Source organism: Aulonocara stuartgranti (assembly GCF_965226115.1).
Source record: "Aulonocara stuartgranti genome assembly, chromosome: 5".
Taxonomy (NCBI): domain Eukaryota; kingdom Metazoa; phylum Chordata; class Actinopteri; order Cichliformes; family Cichlidae; genus Aulonocara; species Aulonocara stuartgranti.
In genome coordinates, this window is record NC_138943.1 from 20843657 (window position 1) to 20866884 (window position 23228).

The window sequence follows — 23228 nt, forward strand, 5'->3', positions numbered from 1 at the left end:
ATATATATATATAGATATATATATATATAGATATATATATATATATATAGATATATATAGATATAGATAGAGATTTCAAACGAGACGTAAGTATGCACTGTAAACTCAAAGCTCAAAGTTTTCAGTCTGATCATCGGTGACCAGTTTTGGTCCTCTTCTGTCCCCTTTGATGTCCCGTCACTGGTCTCACTTAACTGGAAGCCTAAAGTGTTCACAAAAGACAGAGCAGAGTTGTCTGTGCTACATGCAGCATGCTTCTATAGAAACTCCACATGGATGGGAGAAGCGAGTGAAGCAGTGCTTTGTCACTTACGGCTAGCTGCGACCTGACTGCGTTTAACTGGAAGAAGACTCGGCCTCCTTCCTCGGGACACATCACCTTCAGCTCCTCTCTGGTCATGCCCAGAAGCGTAGTGCCGCTCACCACACCGAGACAGCGTACAGTGCTGCAGGAGATAAATAACATGGATCTGTGTTTCTCACACTTTGGAAAACCTGCTTAGTGTGCAGCAGTACACACAGCTGTGTCTTTATATACCTGCAGATTTATATAGCCAAGCTAAGTACCTCCCATGATTCACTATCTTGCAGAGCCGTTTTTAGCAACAAAAACATGAAGTGATCATTTTCTGTATGACTTTAACAGTTTCTCGTGTAATTATGGAGAACTTTTGGCCCACTCTTCTGTTAAGTTGTAGACATTTGTCCATGCACAGCTCTCTTAAAGTACCACCACAGCATTTCAGTCAGTTGCAGGTCTGGACTTTGGATCAACGCCTGTATTTTTTCACTTTCAGTGATTCTGTTGTAAATTTACCGCTGTGCTTGGGATCATTGTTGCATCACTCACTTTTAGCCAAACATGGTAGATGGCCTCACATTAGACTCTACAAATACTGTGGTACTCAGAGGATTTTGTGTCAGTTCAATGACTGCATCATACCCAGGGCCTGTGGCTGCCAACAAAACCTAAATCATCACCCCTCCATCAACGTGCTGTCGGGTGGTATGAGGTGTTTTTTTTTTTGTGCTGATATGCTGTGTTTGGCTTTCCCAAATGTGGCCAAACATTTTGATCTCATCTGTCAAAAGGTCATTGTTACAGAAGTCTTGTAGTTTGTTCTTAGTGTAGCTTAGGCTTGGCAAACACAAACCATGCAGCCACGTTCTTTTTAGAGAGAAGAGGCTTTTTCCTGGCAATCCTTCCAAACAAGCCATAGTTGTTCAGTCTTTATGCTGTCAGGAACTTTTACATTTAACATGCTGAGGCCTGTAGAGTCTGAAAAGTGTGAGTCTTGGATTTTTTGCAGTTCCTCTGCATTGCATGGTCTGACCTCGGGTTGAAAAGTCTACTCCAGGGAAGATTGGAAAATCTTGAATGTTTTTCATTTGCGAAAAATCTTTCTCACTGTAGAGTGAAAGACTTCAAATTATTTGAAAATGACATCATTTCTTATGTCTTGGCAATGCTAACTGCCAAGACTTCAGCTTTTATAGAGTTGCTCACACTCGCTGATGATCAGTACTTACTGCTTCCATAGAGATTAAGAGGGTAAAGGAGAACTCAGATTTTCACACGGTGCTTCTGCTTTTTGGATTAAATACATAATAACACAGTGCAATCGGTAGCGTGGCTGAGCGGTCTAAGGTGCTGGATTAAGGCTCCAGTGTCTTTGAATCCCACCGCTGCCATGAATAGTTTTGGGGCTTGAGTAAGGTACCGTCTCTACACACTGCTCCCTGTGTGCTGGATTGGTAGCTGCCCACTGCTTACTGGTAGAATGGGTTAAATGCAGGGGACTAAGCAATTTCTACAGGGTTAATAAAGTATACATTAATATGTCATGTTTTGTTGTTCAGCTAAGGTTGTTTTTAATATTTATACTTAACAGACTGAAAAAATGAATAAATAAAGCTGAAATGTATGAAAATTGCAATAATTTTGATAATTGATAACACTAATATTAATATGAAGGAGAACAGAGATGATTGCAGATGTCACAGCAGGTTGATCATCCACATCTGAGACCATTTTTACTCTTTAACTGTTTGTCCACATTTGTCCCTCCTCCCTGATATTTCAGCTGATCTTTCTGACCTTCATGTTTCTTTTTATGCAGACACTGGATAGTAAATGCCAGAAACTAGCACCAAGGCCACCTGCACAGCCAATTCATTACATTAGGGAGTGAAGAATTCTGGTTGTACTCACATTTTACTGAAGCCCTTGTCTTCGAGCCAGGCTTTCACTTCGGCAGGCTTGGACCTCTTTGTTAGGACAGGTGAGGCCACAATTTCCTTTGAAAATGGAACAATAATGTATTATTAGTTTAAGTGTAAAGTAGTATTACTTTAATTAAGTCTGAAAATAAAAATGCACATACAGCTTGCTATATAGTTTAAACTATATGATTATTGGTTTTTGCTCATGTCCGTTCCTGTTTTATTTTGTGATTCCTGGTCTCTTTTACACAGTTGAAAGTTTTACTTCCTGTCTTTGTTGGGCTTTCTGCTTTGTTTTACAGAAGTAAACATCAAATTAGAAGGGCAAAAACACTCAGCAGTGACTCATTACAAGTAATGTTTCTTGTATTTATAGTAAATTCCCAGTTTCCTGGAGTGTGGAATGAAACAGGAATGGGATCACTCCCATTAGCACCTGTGGCTTGGCAAAAGTCTAATCCTGCACAAACATGCTTTTTATTTCTTATCATCTACGCTCAGAATAATTCAGTGTTTGTGTATCTTTAATGTGAACTGTAACGTGTTCGTGTCTGCTAAGTGGTAACCTCTTCATCAGGTTGGTGATCATTATCGCTCAGGATATTACTGGGGACAAAGCCTTCCTCCCCTCTGTCATTCCTCACTTTCCACCACTGCTTGGACTTGTCCAGCAGCTGTAGGCACAAATAAAGCAAATATGGAGGCAGTTAACAAAACAAATGCGAGTAGGGACAGAAAAATCGGATGAGTCACTTTGCTGATACCTGAACTGTTTCTCCTTTTCTCACGGTGAGCTCTCTTTGGTTTCTTGAAATGAAGTCAGACTTCACACGCACTTCTCGCGGTTTTGGCTCCACTGAGCTGGGAAAAAGTCAAAATCAAAAACACTCACTTTGCACTGAATCATTGACTCCTTTGTGTGTTCATGCGTACCGTGTAGGTTTCCAACTGGCATACGTCTGTGTGGAAGAAGAAAATAGCATTGATGTGAACTTCTGTGCTTTTTATTTAAGTAACTAGAAGATACTTGAATGCTTCGTTTACCTGACTGGGCGCAGGTTGCCGATCCTCCTGCCTGGTTACTGGTTTACTGGGTCCAGGTTGTGGGCTCTTTGGTCTGGCCACAGATTTGGGTGCACTCCTCTGTCTGGTCAGAGGTGGAGTGGGGGGAGGTTCTGCAGTGACTTCAGGGGGCTGCCAGCCATCGAAGAACTGCGGGGTGTAGGTTGGGATGTCCTCATCATCTTCTGGCCACTGGGTACTGATAACAGTAAGAGTACATGTTTGATTGCCCTGCTGACATTTAACAGAACACTTTCTCAGCTGTAAACAAAAAGAAGTCAAAGTATAAGAGATGTCTTGTTACACCTGGGAATGTTCCAGGCATCTCCCAGAGACTGCCACAGCTCGTCCTCCTCCGTGGACGCCTCTTCACTCATGAGACGGATACACTGAGGCGTCAGCAACGGCGCAATAATGCTGGGCGGCAGAACCTCAGGACAGTGTGACACCACCTGATGAGGGCATTAACAATTAATAACGAATATAAGTCCAGTGGAACAGTGGTGTGCACAGCCCACCCTGAGCAGGTGGAAGGCTTGCTGAGATGACAACAGGAGGTGTCTGTGCAGTTTAAAGTCCAGCCAGTGAGCAAATGAGAATCAAATCCCCAGTTAAGTTAATTCCCAGTGTTTAAACACTCATTAACAGTTCTTTATGTGACAGCACTTTTACAAAAGCTAAACGAAGAATATCAGCATGAACACCTCATAACAACTGTCAAGCACAGCGATGGAGTGGTGATGATCTGGGCTCGTTTGCAGCCACAGGACCTGGAAACCAGTCACTGAAGCAACCATGAACTGCAAAGTATTTTGAAGTCAAACATGAGGCCCTCTGTGTAACACTTCAAGCTTTCATTAAATTGGTTATAAGTAGGACCATGAGCCTAAGCAGAGCAGCATATTTCTAACAGAACAGCTGTAAAAGAAAAGAATGGATGTGTTGCAACCTCCAAACTAACCCAACTGAAATGCTGTGGGGCGACCTTAAGAGAGCTGCGCATAAATAAAATGCCCACAACACTCAATTAACTGACACAACCCTGTAAAAAAGTGTGGGCCAGAATTTCATCACAGTGATGTGAGAGACTGATAAAGTCACAAAACAATTAGTGCTAAAAGTGGTTCTACAAGCTAATGAATCATGGGGTGCAGTCCTGTGAAAAAACATCTTTTTAACTACGTTTCACAGTCAGGGTGCTTCGGTTTTGAAATGACCTGTGTGAGCAGAGTCGGCTTTGAAGAAATGACTTTTAAAACCAATTTTGTTTTAGTCCTGCTTTTAAGCAGCTCTGTTATGCGTGATTTTTAAAATGTCCTTGCTATCTTTCCTCAGATTTCTTCCTCACTGCCCACTCTAGACTATCATTAATTTAATCCATTTATGTTTTCTGTTATATTTGTGATCGCGTGGGTGGGCGTATGTGTGAAGGTGGAAACAGTGCTGGGAAATTCTAAAGATGATGCCAAAAATGTTTTTAATAGTCACTTACGAATTTTAACGAGACAAAAAAGGAGCGGACAAATTCAGGAGCACTGGGATTGTTGATCTTTCCATTGAGCTCCCCCTGTCAAAGAAAGATGTCGCACATGCTGTATGTTACACAGGAACAACACACAGACCCACAGCATGATGATATTGTGTTAACGGAAAAGGGGGAACAAACCAGCAGGTTTAAGCCGAATTTAATTTTATGGAGGCATTCTTCAAATTCTTCTTGAGAGGGCATGCTGTCCATGACTGAAAAATAAAAAACAAACAATAAAGATAAATAATTAAATAAACATGCAGACATCACAGCTGCTAATATTTATTAGAATAAAATGTATTTTTATATAAATATAGAGCTTAAAGTAAAGGCAATACATTTGTTTAAATACAGATTATAGTCTTTGTCATTTTAGCCAGCCCACAGCAATCTACAGTTATGTAATGAATATAGACCAAAGCTGAAACTCACAGCTAAACTAAACTAACATCTAAAATTCTGTTTTTAATACTAAATTAAAAGAAAAAATAGAGGTCCTTCCTTTTTGATAAAGTATATAGTTAGGGTTGGATCAGGTGACCTTGAATCCTCCCTTAGTTATCTAGGCTGGAGGTTTCTTCCTGTTAAAAGGGAGCTTTTCCTTCCCACTGTCGCCATAGTGCTTACTCATAGAGGGTCCTCTGATTGTTGGGGTTTTCTCTGTTTTCTCTGTATTTTTATGGGGTCTTTACCTTACAATATGAAGCACGTTGAGGCAACTGTTGCTGTGATTTGGTGCTACATAAATAACACTTAATTGAATTAAACTGAATTGAGTTAAACCAGGCGCTGCTGGAAGCTGTGAATTTCACACAATATGGGATTTTTTTTTCAAGTGTGCTTTTAATTTTGACCTTTCCCCTTTTTCTTCTTCTTCTTCGTCTTCTTCTTCTTTGCATTTTTAGCTTCTGCTGCAGCTAATTGTCCCATGAAGATTTCGATGTCCCTTAAAATATGATTCAACATATCCTGCAAGAAAGAAAAAAGCCACTGAGAAAAGAGGAATTTATTCATTTATTCTTCCCTTATCAGATGTTATTAAAGATGCTTTCTGATTTAAGCATGCAAAGAAGAAGCAAAATATACTTCTCCTAAAGAAAACTCACCACATTCCTGTCCAGCTCCGTGTATGAACGAGGTACGTCTTTATGCATGAAGGGCTCCTCATCATCCTCCTCATCTTCAGGCAGTAACATTTCAGGATCATGCAAATGGTCTTCTATACACACAACCACAAACAGATGAAAAAGAGGATGAATACGCCATCATCACACCAATAACAGTGCATCAGTACCACCATGTGTGCTGTCACAACCTTACCATAGTCAGGCTCACTCCACTGCCACGCTGGTTCAGCTGCAGGCTCTGGCTCGCTGGGTTTAGGGATTACTGCAGGTTTCACTCCTTCATTTCTGATTTTTTTTTAAAAAAAGGTGAGATACAGTTTCACAAAGAAAACTTTAATAAAGATTAAAGTGTATGGACACAGAAATTTTACAGTACTTGATGCCTGAATTCTGTCCCTGGCGTGCCAGTGCTAGTGAGAGATGTTTTTCAACATAGTCGGCCTGTAAAAAAAACAGAAGAAAGTATTAGAAAATCACTTGCCCTTTGCTTTCGCTTGATATGAGTCATGATGGCAGCCATCTCGGCCGGTTTGCCCTCACCCTGACATCATCACACTGGAACATGAAGACAGTGTGGTTGCGTTTTTTCCTGGCCTGGACTGACACTGTGAGCAGAGAGTTAAACACCCCGGCGTTCAGCACAGCGGTGAACTCCTGGATGTCACTGAGAGGCATCGACTCCAGCTCGTCCTGAAAAAGCACAGTAGCAAAGTCATCACAGAGGATGTTGGGTTGTTGATTCACATGTTTTTATAGCTTCTATCATTGCAGGAGAAAAGCTTGAACATCATTAAACAGTACTGTGAAAACCTCTGGAGTCACAGCTCCATGTTTTTATGTTTTGCTAGAGAAACTGAAAATATTTAAATGAACGTATTAAAATGTTTAAAAAAATAAATGGCTATAGAGTACAAAAGCCAAAAACAAAGTCTGCATGATTCTAATGAACTTGAAAATAAATATTTCACATGACCACATTTATTCTTCAACACAGTCTGAATTCTCTTTGTTTTCCTTTGGGGTTTTTTTTTAAGTAGTCTTCAGGAATAGTTCTTCATGAGTCACATTCAAAGCTCTTCTTTGGAAGTTTCTGCCTTTTGTTCTGTTCTCTGTCAAAATAATCCTACACTGTTTCAATAATGTTGATGTTTGGGCTCTAGGCAGGCGATGACCGATAATGATCCGCAGTGAGTTTCTTATCCAGGTATGTTTTTACCCTATTGGTTAGTGTGTCCTAATAAATAAATAAATCCTAATAAATAAATAAGGTTTTAAAGGGTTTTAAGATGAAATGCTACTGGCAAATGTGCATTTTCCTCTTACTGACATACACGTGGTTGCCTCTCCATGTTATTAGCTCTGCCCAGAACTTTCAACCCGCCTGTATGACACATGACAGCGGGTCTGCATTTTACTATACTTTTGATATCAGACATTTATGCAAATTGGCACAAATTTAATGATAACTCATCCAATTAACTCATTCCAGTTTAAATAGACTTTTTGTAAGCTGCGCTGTGGTTGTTACCTTGTTTTCAATATCTGTGAGCATCATTTTGGTGCCTTGCACCTCCAATTGCATGGTCTGACCCCACACATGACCCATCTCCTCCAGCAGGTTCAAACGGTCCACACAGTCTGTGATGTTTTTCAGGTCCTTCCCGTCCAGGTCACAGGTGAACAGGTGCTGCGGCACAGAAGGATTAAAACAGAAGTTTGACACTATCCAGATACACGTACATTTGGATGTATAATAGAAAATGTTCTTAATACTCCACCTCCACCCTGCACTGAAAGTTGCCCATCATCTTGTTTATTGATGCTGCATACTCCTGCCTCTGCACTGCTGAAACACAAAGCAGGTCTTTATGTTCTTTGTTCTTCTTTTCACAAATACAATTAAAGGTGGAAGCATAATAATAATAATAACAATTGACAATTGAAATATTTAGGATGGAAAGGCAGCAATGACATAGTCAAATGATCAGTTGCATAAGGTCATAAAAGAAATAAATATCCAATAAGATAAATCAGAGTTATATATATATGAAATTAAAACCTATTAGTACGTTTAACAGCAATGTTTACTTACAGTAAACTGATTTTGCACTTGGCCTCGACATATTTGAGAGCCGTGATGGCGCTTCATCCATCGTGGAATAACCACTGTCACAGAAAAACAAAAACCCAAATATAAACCTTTGAACCTTTGAATAAAATAAATGAATAAAGCAATCAGCCAATTGATTGTTGCCCAGATAAAAAATTGCCAGAATACATACTTGGACTGGAGTGAGTCTGCATAGCTGCTGGTATCACAGCCAAAGGGGCTGTTATTCCTGAACATACTGACTGGACTCACCTGGAACATCACATGAATCATACACACGTCATACATGAGTGGACTCACCCACCTGTATCTGAAATCAACCCATAAATCTTCCACTTTTACAGGTTTATTGTGTTAAGTCTGAGCTAATTAGAGGAATGAAAATTAAATTAAAACGCAGAGAATTATAAACGGATCAAGAAAACAATCTTGTGGTAACACAGAAATGTGGTCAGTTACATCACAACTGCACACCTGCAGTGACACATGACCAAACACACTGAACACAAAACACAAATATGATACAAATAAAACAACGTGCACTGTACATCTATCTATCTATCTATCTATCTATCTATCTATCTATCTATCTATCTATCTACACATCAAAATAATTAAGGGAACACTTAAATCAGATCTTGATTAATGACATATGAAGAATACATGAGGTTCAAATCCTGACTGACATATGATGTGTGTTAGGATGCCTGGGTCGTTGACCCAGGGTTTTTGAGTTTATTATATTATTATTTCTAGTCTTTGGTTTCTTTGAGTTCTGTCTTATGGTTTATGTCTCTGTCTTCTCTAGTTGCTCTGTCTCCCCTGTCAGCTGTATCCCCTTGTCTAGTTCGCGTCTCTGTGTATCCTTAGTTGCTATATCCCCGTGTCCAGTCAGTGTCTGTGTCTGCCCTGGTCCCACATCTCTGTTCCCTTTGTTATAGTGCCTGCCTGTGAGTCTGTGTTATGTTTCCTGTTTTACTTTGAAAGTCCATGTCTGATGTTAATGTGTCTGGTTTTGCTTCCCCTTGTCTCGTTAGGCCTTATTTGCCCCAGCTGTGTTTTCCTCCTGTTACCCATTCCCTGAGTGCTCCCTCTGTGTATTTAAGCCCTGTGTTTCTCTGTGTCGTGATCTACCGTTTACCTAGCTGTGTGTTCTGTCAGTCCTCCGGTGTAAGTTTATTTTGATTTTTTTCAGTTATGTTATATTTGAGTTGACATCTGGCTCTGGAGTCTGCACCTTGGGTCCTATTCCTGTCTGCACACAGCCTACACATAACAATGTGTAGTTGGTTTAAAAGTGGCGTAATGACAATCAGTGGAAATCAAAATCATTAAACCTTTAAAAGTTTGGATTCAAAACCACACCACGAATTCATTTACATAATTATTCAAGTTTTCCCTTATTCTTTAAATTTTTATTTTGAAAAGCATGTTTTTAAATTATGTTGATAGCCGTGAATAAAGAGAAGAACTAAGTCCAACCTTTCAGCAAGCCTTCGCCGTACATCGTTCAGACAAACAATAAAGACATATTCAGTGTACTGCTGATATTGTCACCAGTTCTTACCTTTTGTTGTTAGTTCCTTATGCGTTGTTTTTGCTTCCAGTCAAACTCTGCTCATGTTTGAAACCCACACTCTGTCGATGTACGGCTTAGACTTCCTCATCAGAGAGAAGGACAAAGTCCGGATCTGTGGAAGAGCCACCTGGATGAGGGCGTGAGATCTTTAGTAGTATCCCGTTTGAGCAAAGGTTACCAGATATCGTGGAAATCCCCTCCCATCAATAAATGCTACAAAGAAAACTTGATCAGCATTTTGCATTCTTTCCATTTGTAAATATTAAGATAAGAGGACACTACTTAATTATTCTTCCATATTGGTTCAATAGTCTGCTGTTATGTAATCTGTATATCTGTTGTATTCTCTATACATAAATACATTTGGGGCTAATGCTAAATGGGTACAAGTGAAACAAGGTTAAAAGAGAGAGAGAGAAGGAAATCTAAATACCGTTGTAGCACTTAAAGTCTCCCTTTTACGTCTCCTTCCTTTAGCTTTAAATGCCCTGTTATAAATGTTCAAAAAGGATTATGACACCATCTACCTGGCTTGTTGGTTTTTATGTCCTCTTAGCAGATATCACAAAGCCAAACATTAACCAGACACAGCGTGTCACAGCATCCAGTGTGAATGTATTTAGCTCAAATGATCTATGAAAACTTTACCAGATTGAGAATAATTTGTTCACCACATTTGCTTTGATTGCTTCTATACGACTGAGATCACCCTTCCAGAAAGTAAACCGAGGAGCCTGCTGAACAGCAGGAAGTGGCTACTGTACCATGTCATTATTTTGGGATGCTTGAACTATAAACAATGTCTCATTAAAGTTTTGCTACTTTTTTATTGCCATTTTGCTGTATTTAAGAGGGAACATGGCTCATTCAAGCCGCTGTAACTGGCAGAAGCTTTGCAGATTAAGATCTTCAAATCCAAAAATATGACAAATCATAAAAGCATGACGTTACACACCAGATTAAATGTATAAAAACCTGAAAAAAATGAGCTCTTTTGTCACTACCCAAAGCGGCAATATTATTCAAAAGTGTAATACCTTAAGAAAATGTTGAGAAAAGCCTTGAGTCATCCCTCATTTCCTTAGTTTTTATTTCCAAGGAGCCAGAACTTTTTTATGAGTGGTTTTGAGTGATAGTTCTCCAGGCTTTCTGGCGGTCTATCAAAGTTTTTCTTTAGAATTGGCTACTTTTTCACTCACTTTCAGTTCAGTCCTTGTTTGTGACCATTATCAGAAGAATGTTTTTGTTTGCAACGCTAATTAAGAATGACCTATGAGTCATTCAAACATTAAAAAGGCTCCTGAGTCAAGGGATGAATCGGTGTTGGGTCTACACATAACAGACAACTTGGCAAAGGACCCGATTGTGTCTTTAGGCACTTTGTTATAAACAGCCTGAGACAAAAACATATAATTCTTTCCTAGAGGTGCTGTTTGCCCTGAGGCAAGGCAGATAACTGCTTAGAACCTCAAGCCAGTGAAATGCCTCCAAGTGCTGACAGACTTCAAACAACAAAAATGGCATTAAAAAAGCAGACATGGAAAATGCTGAGTGGCTCACAATTGGTCATGGATTGGAGCTAAACATTATTGAAGCAATGTGGGATCCTGTTGACAGAGAACAGAACAAAAGGCTATCAACATCCAAATAAGAGCTTTGAATGTCCTTCAGGAAGCCTGGAGAACTATTCCTGAAGACTACTCAAAGAAATGACAGGAAATCTTGACTAAGAGAGTTCAAACGGTGCTGAAGAATAGAGGTGGTCAAACCAAATATTAGCTTTCAAGCTCATTCCAGTTGTTTAGACTTTAGTTTTTCCTTCTGTGCTGTATTTCTGTGTATAATTGCACGTTTCAATAAATCTATTTCCCATCTTTGTCACAAAATATAAAGAAATGATAAGTGTGGCTGAGGTGTGATCCCTGACTCAGCTGCAGGGGAGGGGCGGTGCAGTGAGCTCAAGGGTGCCAGAGAGGTTGGAGAGACAGGTGGATGTGATTGTGCTGATGAGGATTTCCCTTTTTTTAGTGATGTTGGACAGCAGAGGGCAGGAGAGGGCACAGCTGACTGGAAAGTTGGCTGCCATGTGTGCCAAGCCAGGAGTGTGCAATAAAAGCTAAACAAAACTGAAAGACGGTGTGTTGGGTCGGAATCATTTACAGTGCGTAGTTTAACACAATGCAGGGGACTATATATAATAAAATCTCTTGTATTCAAAAGATTCAAATAGGGATGTGTCCAGGAAAGAAAGGATTTTAAAGCAAACATGCTTCTCTTTCTTTGTCTGTTAGACAGACATAAAAATAATAATACATGTTTGATGAGCAAGTCATTTATTTTGTATGATTTTTAGTTGAACGCTTTTTTCTGACGAATATCAACATTTTCTCAGTCGAAGAAATAAAAAAATGAGCGCTGGAAATTGACCACCTCCAAAATAAAGAGGATACACTGCTCAGAGGCTCTGGCTGGAGGAACAGATGTTTGTCAGATTAACAGTTTAACTCATCACTGTCACATAGATTTGTGATACATTAAATTTGACATAATTTTTTAAAGGTTTCTAAGTGTAAGTGACTCAACAGACACACGTTCAGTGCCTGCTCTGTGACTTTAACACTACAGTATGTTGTGCTGATCTCATGCTTGCTGTTGTTTAACTAAACCACTGGAGGTCAGCTGTGTTTCATTGAGCACATTTATCATTTCTGGGGAGCTGATTTGCAATTAACTCAAATATCTCTCAACCTCCAGAATCAACAGCAAAAATAAACAATGTTTTAACAAAGTCTGTTTTTTTATGAGCAGACATTCACATACCAGCCAGTTCACTGGAGACACCTGTTCATCTTCTTGTTAACATTAACATGTAATCAGCACATCACATGGCGGACACCCCATGCAATGAGATTCAATTCAATTCAATTTTATTTATATAGCGCCAAATCACAACAAAAGTCGCCTCAAGGCGCTTCATAGATACAGAGAAAAACCCAACAATCATATGACCCCCTATGAGCAAGCACTTTGGCGACAGTGGGAAGGAAAAACTCCCTTTTAACAGGAAGAAACCTCCGGCAGAACCAGGCTCGGGGAGGGGCGGGGCCATCTGCTGCGACCGGTTGGGGTGAGAGAAGGAAGACAGGATAAAAGACATGCTGTGGAAGAGAGACAGAGGTTAACTAGAAAGTGCATTTTCTGAAGAAACTGCAGTGTGAATGCTTGAATCTGAATGTATGCATTGAAATGAAATAATTACTGAATTTAAGTTAAAAATTTTGAATGAGATAAAAAAAAACAAACCCGAATTTAACCTGAAAACAAAAGTGCTGAACTGCTAAAAGCTGAAGGTTACACAGAAGAAGTTGGAAAAAAGCTGAAAATGTTTTAATTGTAAATTAGAAAAACCTAAGAAATGAGAAAAGAACATTTAGAGTCAGAAAACATCTGAAAGAATATTAAAAGGTCATATTCTTTGAATCACTGAATGACTAAAATGTGATCCCTCCACTTGGACCCACACAGTTTAAAAAGTTTACATCTCTGAGCTTTGAAAGACAAGATGTTGGAAAAAGAACAACGATGGCGACGTTTTGAGGGTAAAATGATGGCTGTAACACTGTGGACACAGCAGCAGTTGAAAGAGAAGTGCTTAAGATGAATCTTGGTACAGTGGCAGGCAGAGCTCGTTAAGCAGGCAGGTGTGAGCCTGGTTGCTATAGTGACCGCACCCAATGGCTCCATACACACGGACACAGACATGCACGTCACTTTTGCTGCTTAAAATGAACAGAAAAGTCAGGCCGAAACAAATCGTTCCCAAATGAAAAGTAAAAGTCGTATTGACAAAATTCTTTCACCGTGAGCGACAGCAGCTTCTAGTCTACCAAATTCTCAGTTTTCATGTCTGTGGAGTTTATTATATGGACGTGGTGACAGTGGAAAGACACCATGCTCTTCTGATTTTCAAACGAACCTTCTGAGCCATTTTAACATTAGAGTCTATGGAAGAGTTGGAGGGAGGAGGCTGTGCATTGGTGACATTTATGAAAGAACCGTAACACCTAGTACAATAGTAAACACATTGGATGAAAGAGGACAGCGATGGCTACGTTTTGAGGGTAAAATCATACCTGTAGAGCAAACGCTGTGGACACAGCAGCAGTTTTAAAAAAGATTTTAAGATTAATTTTTTTGCTCCTCTCACTCTAGCAGTTGAGCTGCCTCACTCTAGCCCCAACATTCCGTCCCATACACACCCATTATAAACTCTGAAACGGGTGAAAAAACATCATGAAACTTAAACTGGAACTGAAGAAAAAGTATAATAGATATTGAAAAGATAAATACAAGTTGAATAGTTGAATGTCTTGTCTTCGTTTTAAAGTTTGAATGGTGGCTCTATGTCAATGTATGTGGAAGTAGTAAGAGTTTAAAAATGAGTAAGTTGAATGAGAATTTGAAGGGTCTCCCCATTGAAATACATGGGAAATTTTTGTTGAATAAAGTTGAATAAAATTAAAAATATAAATGTTAAAAATGAGAAAATTAGAAGCAGTCATGTCCAAAATAATAGGAATCTAACGATGTTTGAATGGTTTTTCTAAGTTGAACGGTTTTGAAGGAGTAGGCTTTGAAAAAACGTACGGAAAAATAAAATATAATAATAATAATAATAATAATAAAGATTAGAAGAACAATACTGTGAATGCTTTTCAAGCATTCACACTAATAACAGATATGATTCAATGCAGAGAGGTCTGTTAATACATAGTGAGTGAGAAAGGTGACTGGAAAGGAAAAACTCAATGCATCATGGGAATCCCCCGGCAGCCTACGTCTACGAGATATTTACACATGATCACGATAACATGCTGAAGTTCACACTGAATATCAGAATAGGTTGAAAAAGGTGATTTAATAGATATGTATGTATATACTGTGAACACTATACAGATGCAATTTGAAAAATTTGAATATCATGCAAAACTTCATTTATTTCAGTAACTCAACTTAAAAGGTGAACGAAAATATGATATCGATTGGCAAAGAGAGATATTTCAAGCCTTTATTTGTTATGATTTTGATGACTATGGCTTACAGCTTATGAAAACTCCAAATTCAAAAGCTCAGAAAATGTAAATATTGTGAAAAGGTTCAATATTGTAGGCTCAAAGTGTCACACTCTAATTAGCTAATTAATCCAAAACACCTGCAAAGGGTTCCTGAGCCTTTAAATCAGGGGTGCCCAATCCTAGTCCTCGAGAGCTACTGTCCTGCAGTTTTTATGCATCCCTAATGGTTTGAGTACCTCTTCAGCATGCCATCCATCAAGTTTGGCAAAGGCCTGATAACAAGCCATTCATTTGATTCAGGTGTGTCAAAACAAGGATGCATCTAAAACCTGCAGGACGGTAGCTCTCGAGGACTGGGATTGGACACCCCTGCTTTAAATGGTCTCTCAGTCTGATTCAGTGGGAAGACTGCTGACCAGAAAAACCATCATTGACACCCTCCATAAGAAGGGAAAGCCCCAAAAGGTAATTGCAAGAGAAGCTGGATGTTTCCAAAGTGTTGTATCAAAGCACATTAATAGAAAGTTATGTGGAAGGGAAAAGTGTGGAAGAACTGAACAACAAATATCAAAAGCATCTTACCTGGGATAAAGAAAAAAAGAGCTGGTCTGTTGCTCAGTGGTCCAAAGGCCTCTTTTCTGATGAGAGCAAATTTTGCATCTCATTTGGAAACCAAGGTCCCAGAGTCTGGAGGAAGAATGGAGAGGCACACAATCCAGTCTGTATTTTCCAGTCTGTGTTGATTTGGGGAGCCCTGTCATCTGGCTGGTGCTGATCCACTGTGATTTATTAAGTCCAGAGTCAACGCAGCCGTCTACCAGGACATTTTGGAGTACTTCATGCTTCCTTCCGCAGACGAGCTTTATGGAGATGCTGACTTAATTTTCCACCAGGACTTGGCACCTGCCCACACTGCCAAAAGTACCAAAACCTGGTTCAATGACCACTGGATTACTATGCTTGATTGGCCAGCAAACTCATCTGACCTGAACCCTATAGGGGCACTGCCAAGAGAAAGATGAGAGACATGAGACTGAACAATGCAGAAGAGCTGACGGCCGCTATTGAAGCATCCTGGTCTTCCATAACACCTCAGCAGTACCACAGGCTGATAGCATCCATGCCATGCTGCATTGATGCAGTAATTCATGCAAAAGGGGCCCAAACAAAGTACTGAGTACATATGCATGACCTCTTCAGAGGTCTGTGAGGATCTATGCTCACTGTACTCACAGTCCACAGATCCAAATCCAACAGAGCACGTTTGGGATGTGACAGAGCAGGAGATCCATATCGTTGATGTGCAGCTGACACATCTGCAGCAGCCGAGTGATGACATCATGGAACTAATAAAGTGCATTTTACTCTTATGGCTCAAAGACGAGCATGATTTGTATTTTTGAAAGGATTTCACACAAATTCACAGTCACGCTTTTATTGATAAAATAAACATGCGATCACAGGCTAAATACAGTTACGTTCAACAAGCCATAAAACAATTCAGACCCAAAGTGCAGCAGCAGCATCCATTTCAGAACAAACCCATTACTTTATTGCCTGCTACAGACCCTGGTGGGTCTGTAGCAGGCAGTAAAGCTGCTTTAGCTGGGTCACAATGTTGTCCTTGATGTCTTCCATTGAAATCTGGAGGCGGATGCTGCCGCTGTCAAGTGATCGCGTGTTGTCGTCACTAGAAAACAGCTCACTTATCATTCTGGCCACCACTGGAATGACCTGCAGGGTGAAAGAGGGCCGTTAAGTGTTGGGAAAAGACACTTCGCAAGCTTATTTGTTTAAAAATTTCAAGATAGACCACTTAAATTATGTTACACATTTCTTTACCTGGACCATGATAAGTTTCCTCTCCTTGGGTCTTCCATCTGGCCACTCCTCCCCGAAACACAGATTGATCTCATAGTCAGGAGTGCTTGGTGCCTGACCACGCTGTTGAGCTATCACACCTGCACAGCAAACAAAAAAATATATATTTATAAAAAAAAAAATGCTTTTCCACAGGTGCTCAAACTCATTTTACATTGCAGGCCACACCTGCCCACCTTGATCTTAAGGCATGGGCCAAACCGCTGAAACTCCCATTTTTGTCAGTGTAAAGATGCTTAACTACACATTGCATCTCATTTATTAAAAAGAAGTGACATTAATACATACCAGCGAGAAAAGACTCAAGACAGAACAGTTTGACCTTCCTCTGCCGCTCTATGAGATTCGGAGCAGCTGGATTTGGAGCGCAGGGGCCAGACCAGTACACCTTGCACTGACAGAGACGGACTGCGTAGATATCGTGGCCGCTGACCTCCAGGATCAGACCTCTGTCCATCACGTCCAGAAGGCGGTTAGTGAAGACCCTCTGCTTGTCATTGGTGATGTGCTCCGTGGTCGGAAAGCGTAGCTGTTCCAGGTTCACTGGGCCGAACAGCTCTTCCTGATTGACCATGGGCCCGAGGTCTCCGTAGAACAGCCTGCAGCCTAGCGGGTTGCTGACTGTCGCTGGAGGACACATCTCCTTCCCTCTGTAAAGAAACTGCACCTCCAGGTCTGTCACTGGGTCAGAGATGAAGGTGGAAGCGTGTTAAAAAGGAAAATGCAATAAAACTATATTTTAGGTAAAAACAGAAAAAGAACTAAGCTTAATTTTTGAAAAAGGAGAGGTCACAGAAGAGCAGAAACTTCAATTTTACGACCATGGTGCACATACTGGACACATATTCTCAATTAATTAATAAAAAGTTCTGGTTATTTAAAAACAACAACAGGAATAGTGACATCTTCAAGCTTAAAGCAGAGGAGTTGAAACTATCTTTTTATAAAACCAGCAAGTATTGCTGTCTAGAGAAGAGGTTTTCTGATGTTATATTTTCCTAATTTAAACCAATCAAATGTCATGAAGTTCAACTGCACTTGGGGAGCTACAGCAGGTATCCCCTACACCTCAGCCTGCCACAACAAAAAGCTCAAATTATTATTTTAAGTTGAAGTCTGCCAAGCAAGCAGGTGCAAGACTCGTGTCTTAGCAACAGTTCACACTCACTTGGAAGGGAACTGATCCACATTTCGGGAGAGGCAAACAAGCCGTCGGGCAGGGGAGGGGGCTGCAAAGACGGATCGGGCAGAGTAACTGGGGGCATGTCGTGTGTCGTTTGCTGCATCTCCACATCCACGGGCTCCTCTTTAGGCCAGGGTTTAACAGGCTCCTCTTTGGACCAGACCTCGTTTGATGGGGGACAGCTGGGAGGCTGCATGGATGACTCAGAACCCATCGGAGACCACATAATGAGAGGAGAGGGGGTGCCTACACGAAGAAAATAATTCATTTACTGTTAATAAGCAATCAAACTGGACATTGCAGAAAAAATTAAAGATGAACGAAGAAAGACGAGAGCGAGCCGCATTAAAGAGCTCTCATTTACCGTGGTTGCTGAGGGGCTGAGGGATGTCACAGACATCATATATCTTCCAAGGATTCATGGGGATCTCTTTGGTGCCGTCATAGACGAGGTTGAATTCTCTGCTTTTGTTCAGGGCACATCGAAGCTGAGCTTTCCACTTTGCAGGATCAGGTTCGTCAACTCCCTCCTGGAACTTTCCGGTCTCCACAGCCCATGCCTGGGGGAATATTTAGACCAAATGAAGGGATCAGTATCACACAGTTATTTTAATTTCTATTTATGCACAGTATGCACTCACAAAAAATAAATAAAACCAGTGTTCTTTATTTACTGAGTGATGCTGGGTCAGCATGTTTGTCAGGAAACAGCTGTATAATGTATTCACAGCTATGTCAGAATGAAAAGACTCAAGCCCAGAGGCTCAATTTTTCACGAGGTACACACACCTCGTCACAACAAAGTTTATGCTGATCAAATTCTGTTTTCTTTTCTTTAAAAAAAGTTTACTTATTTTTTTTTTTTTAAGAAAAGAAAACAACCTCATGAGCCACAACCTTTTCCCTTTATGCCTCTCCTGTTTAATTTGGTAGGTTTACAGAAGAACAATAAAATAAAACACCTACATAAAATTTCATTCGACAGGACCCAGAGAAACAAAATAGAACTGGGCTGCAAAGCCAGACGTTTTATTAAAAGTCCTACTTATTATTATTATTATTATTAGAGGGTATTTTTTAAAAGGATATTAACCAGGAATGAATTAGCATAACCCCTGCTTAAACCTCCTCACTGTCTCTGCAGAAGTACAAGTTCTGATCAGGCATAAGGAATAAAGTCACACACACAGGCAGACACCCCTCTTTTAGTGAATCTTTACCTTAAAGATGGTGTCCTCATCCTCGTGCTGGGGTGTGTGCCGTGTGGCGTGTTTCCATGGGATCCTGAAGCGCATGTTCTCACGGTCAAGCCACGTCAATCCCGGGTAGCGCCCGCTTTCCACCTGCGCGACCAGCCAGGGCTTCAGGCGGACACGCCGAGGGGTGACTGCCATCCTCACTGCCGAGAAAATCCAAGTGAAATCAGTCCACCCTCAGAAGTCTTAATAGCTTAATACCCCCCCCCCCCCCCCCCCCAGCTGGCAGGAGTTTCGACGAAAAAAACAAAACAATGCACACAATGAGTTTGTCTGGACGGTTGATGATGATCCTAATCACCATTAGGAGCCAAAAACAGGCCGACAATATCAAACCACTCCCTGAAACTGCTCATGGACTGCAGAAAGCGTGTCAATTGGCCCGCTTTTGTGATTTTTCCCGGTGTTGGCACAGCATACATTATGTGCTTGTTGCTTCCTGTGTGATGCTAATTGTGGGTTGTTGTTTTTTTTTGGTTTTCTTTTGCTTGGGGCGATAGGGTCAGTTTACTGCCAACTGCCTGCAGTATCACCACGATCTGTCTGATCCAGTTCGGTTAACAGATGTTTCCAGTTTCTCCCAACATAAATGTGACCTTAGGGGCTGCAAAGGGTTTAATAGACGATTTCATAGATAAAATAGTGGGAGGCACTCCAAGAACTGAGATACAAGCAAAAGTCCTGCGCAATCACTCATTTCTTTATATGTAGAAGTGGAAATTGGGAATAGATGCAGCAATGCGTTCTAAATTGTACCTTTAGCTACTTAGTTACTAGCAGCCTGCTGCAAAAACACATAATTGTTCCAATTTCTTTAGTTGAAGCTATAAAAAAAATGCCAACAATAAAAAAACAACAACAACTATCTACATCAGATGAACAGTACCTGAAAGTCATGTCCACAAGAAATAAGTTTAAAAAAAAAAAGACATGACGGAGGGATGAATTTGACTCTTCAGTTGATCCGTCTCCTGTTCACTGAAATCCAAATTACACAAGAACTGGAATTCAGTGAAAGTCAGTGGCAACAGCTGTTATGATGTGAGGAATCCAAATTTGAAATTCTTGGTTCAAATCATGTTGAGTGTGGGTATGGTGTTAGGAGAGAGGTACAACAGTTCTGAAGACTAGTTAAAAATTACAAAACAGCTTGCGTAAGAGAGGGTGTTCATATGAAAATCATCCTGCCAAATACTGACTTCCAAGCTTCAGAGAACTGTCCAAATTCATTTTTGCCTTAGATACTGTTTTTACAATGTATGTTTGCACGTTTCAATGAAATGCTGCATTTTTCTGCATGTCGGATAATAGATTTAACAAAAACACTGGCCGGAGTATGTGTGAGTAAAATGCAATGGAAATATATTAAATAAAATGTTTATTCATTCACATAAATAATCATTAAGGACATCCTGCTTGGTATAAACTGAATGTACCAATCAAGTATTTCATTCTACCGGATTCCATTAAAATGAACATTTAAAAACTGTTCAAAATTACATGGAAAAGTTGCATGTAATTACTGCAAATTAGATAAAGTCAGCATTTTGGATTCACATGATGAAACTACTATAACTGACAAACTGTAAGTTAACGTCTACTTAAATATTGTTACCTGCCCAACCTTCTGTTCACCAATTAAGACCAAACTATGATCTCTTTTACATCTAATATCAAAACAGTTTCTTTAGTTTCACTAACATTTAGCATTAGGTTGTGGCTCTCACACCATTGCACCATCCCTTCTACCTCTGATGTGTCAAACAATACTGCCAAGTTTGTAATGCATAATAAACACTGGATAGAAGTCATACAGGAATTGGCAGACAGTGAATCTGAAGACTGAAATGGTGTCCCACTAAAGCAAGCCTCTACGGCTTAAAACAGTGGTATCAGTAGATAGCTTATACACACAAAAATTCACTTTCAGATCATTTGTTCTGATTTTCTTGGATTCTTGAACAATGTCTCTCATGTCCAAACACTCCCTCATACAAATAAATAAATAAATAATTTTTTAAAAAGTCTGAACTAAAATCTAAGAGTGGACAGTAATATGAAGCACTTTGAGCATTCTGCAGACCTTCGTCAAGGCAGCTCACTGCCTGGGCAGTATTTACTTTTGTATTTTTTATATTTGAAAATATTACTTTTAACTGTTGACTTATGATAAGTGGAAGAGGATTGATGGATGATGGATAGCACACATGTAGCATTCAATTCATTCTTTAGTAAAATTCATTTAAAGGTTTGTAACAAAAATATCATGTGAAAAAAGATTTTGATCACAAGTTTATTTTGTTTTTTTTTAAATACAATACTTTACTTTTCTTATTGTAAACAGTTATAACCTGTTACTGTAATCGAAATAACAAGCCACAATAAAGTAATGTGATATTTAGTATCCCAATATTTGATTGTCTGTATGTTGCCAATGCAAACAATGGCAAAAAGCAATGAATTAATTCTATGTCCCTTTATTAGCACTTTGCCCTTCAGATCAATCTATTGACCTTGAAGGAGAGGTCAAAGGTTAAATATGACAGGAGATTTTAAATCTTTCAACATGTTAACACTATACACCACACTTATAAGTCTTTGGGTACACTTTGGCTTGCATACACCTCAGTGTTAATTGTTTACATGACTCCACTCTCCTACAAGGTTTTATCAAAATTCATTCACAACTCTTCAAGCTCTAAAGTTCACAGACAAAATTATGGCACGCACTCACAAACGGTTGCAAAAACATAACCTGCTTGGCTCAGTTAATAACAATCTAGTAGTAAAATAGTGCAGCTAGAAATCGGTTTCTCTGTGTACTCTTTTTGCTTCATGAAGATATCACCACAACCTGGGATGCAGTCGCTGCAGTTGTGACATTTTGTTTCATTTCACACATCGGTCATGTTGTCTTCTTCTGACTTCCTGGAATTACGGTGAATAAATATGACACAGGAGATCCGGGTTAACAAGTGACTCAAACTGACTGCTTCATTGTTACATTTGTCAACCAGCAGGTGTCAGCTTAGTGTCAGTTATCGCTGCTTTATATAATTCTCCCTCTGTAGGCATTATTGAGCATTTTGGTTGTTATTGATAGGAAGTATTATTTATCAAAAAGGGTGTGGATTTATGCAACTCTTTATGTTTACTCAAAGCTAATGCATTCCTCCTTCTTTTCCTTTTTTCTTCAATATGTCTGTGCTAAAAAAAAAACAAGCAAAATTATTGTAACATCAAAGCTGAAACATTTAATCATGGTTCACGAGAAAAAACAAATAATCGGAACAAATTAGCAAAATATCCAGAAGTTGTTGAGATAGTTCAGTTTGGAAGAGGCGATGTTGTAATTCCTACTCGAATGGTTGAAAGAGTGAAAAACTTCATTTAATTTTATGTTGATAAAACAGCAGCATAAACTATAAATCAGGACTGAGTACGCGTGGATAATCTTCTTCCTCGGGTTGTAGTCCTGTCACTGTCCCACAGGTGAAATCAGCTGGCCTGAAGTCCCTCAGCCAACACAGTGAGTCTTCTGCTGCTACTGTTTTTATGCAGATGTTGATAAGAACTACATTCAAGAAGCACTCAGAATATTTCCCTATAATAACACATGTCCTTTCTCCAGTCTTCTCTCTGTGATCTCTCAACTTACCCATTTACTGCGCTACTATCCAAAATAATACCACATGTAACAGTGATACGCTGTATTAAAGGCGGTACACTGTGTTCTAAGCTCTCACTTAGCAGCAGGTATGCATATAGTTTTGGTTTCATTAGACTACTGCTTCCGTCACCAGAGAAGGTTTCTTTAACAAGGAGAATGATACACTAATAATCAAATTAGCCACAAGAAGCACCAACTTTCTTTGACATACCTCATTACACTGAAACAGGTTTTGAAAAACTTCATAGGAATGCAGAGTAGACAAAGTGAGCTTTCATGAATTAAAAGAAACTCATACATAAATACACAAAAGTCACTATTCTCAAACAATAGAATGAAAGGACAGTAACAAATGGAGATAGAGGTATATATATAACAGCCCCCTGACGACACACAGTGGTGAACAACAAAGATTTGAACTAAAACTCAGCATCAGGATTCACACCAACAGTGCCTTCATTCGTCGGGAGAAGCCGCAGATCTTCCTGTGAACACTTTTTGCAGTAATAATGAAAATGAAAGCTACAGTGTGGG

General features: G+C 39.7%; 2 protein-coding genes across 5 annotated transcripts; both read right to left on the reverse strand.

The window, feature by feature from the left end:
* Window positions 1–49: 49 nt before the first annotated feature.
* On the reverse strand, window positions 50–15723 carry eps8l3a (EPS8 signaling adaptor L3a). 4 transcript variants are annotated; one of them, XM_082532931.1, is made up of 21 exons: window positions 15287–15723; window positions 9618–9756; window positions 8223–8302; window positions 8033–8106; window positions 7719–7786; window positions 7469–7627; window positions 6481–6630; window positions 6317–6381; window positions 6134–6225; window positions 5920–6032; window positions 5668–5782; window positions 4952–5025; window positions 4778–4852; window positions 3592–3737; window positions 3268–3484; window positions 3157–3182; window positions 2988–3084; window positions 2790–2897; window positions 2213–2298; window positions 314–446; window positions 50–202 (listed from the first exon to the last, which is right to left on the reverse strand). In XM_082532931.1, exons 3-21 carry the CDS (start codon window positions 8285–8287, stop codon window positions 191–193), a joined length of 1875 nt encoding a protein of 624 aa, XP_082389057.1. In that variant the 5' UTR covers window positions 8288–8302; window positions 9618–9756; window positions 15287–15723; the 3' UTR covers window positions 50–190. The 4 variants fall into 4 exon arrangements, with proteins under 4 accessions (XP_082389057.1, XP_082389058.1, XP_082389059.1 ...); XM_082532932.1 differs by lacking the exon at window positions 15287–15723 and adding an exon at window positions 12450–12466; XM_082532933.1 differs by lacking the exon at window positions 15287–15723 and having other exon boundaries at window positions 7719–7783; window positions 9618–9817.
* A 442-nt stretch (window positions 15724–16165) lies between these two features.
* On the reverse strand, window positions 16166–19419 carry LOC309706101 (interferon regulatory factor 6-like). The gene is made up of 6 exons (XM_082532336.1): window positions 18989–19419; window positions 18133–18328; window positions 17754–18014; window positions 16874–17266; window positions 16547–16665; window positions 16166–16438 (listed from the first exon to the last, which is right to left on the reverse strand). Exons 1-6 carry the CDS (start codon window positions 19160–19162, stop codon window positions 16265–16267), a joined length of 1317 nt encoding a protein of 438 aa, XP_082388462.1. The 5' UTR covers window positions 19163–19419; the 3' UTR covers window positions 16166–16264.
* Between the last annotated feature and the right edge of the window lie 3809 nt (window positions 19420–23228).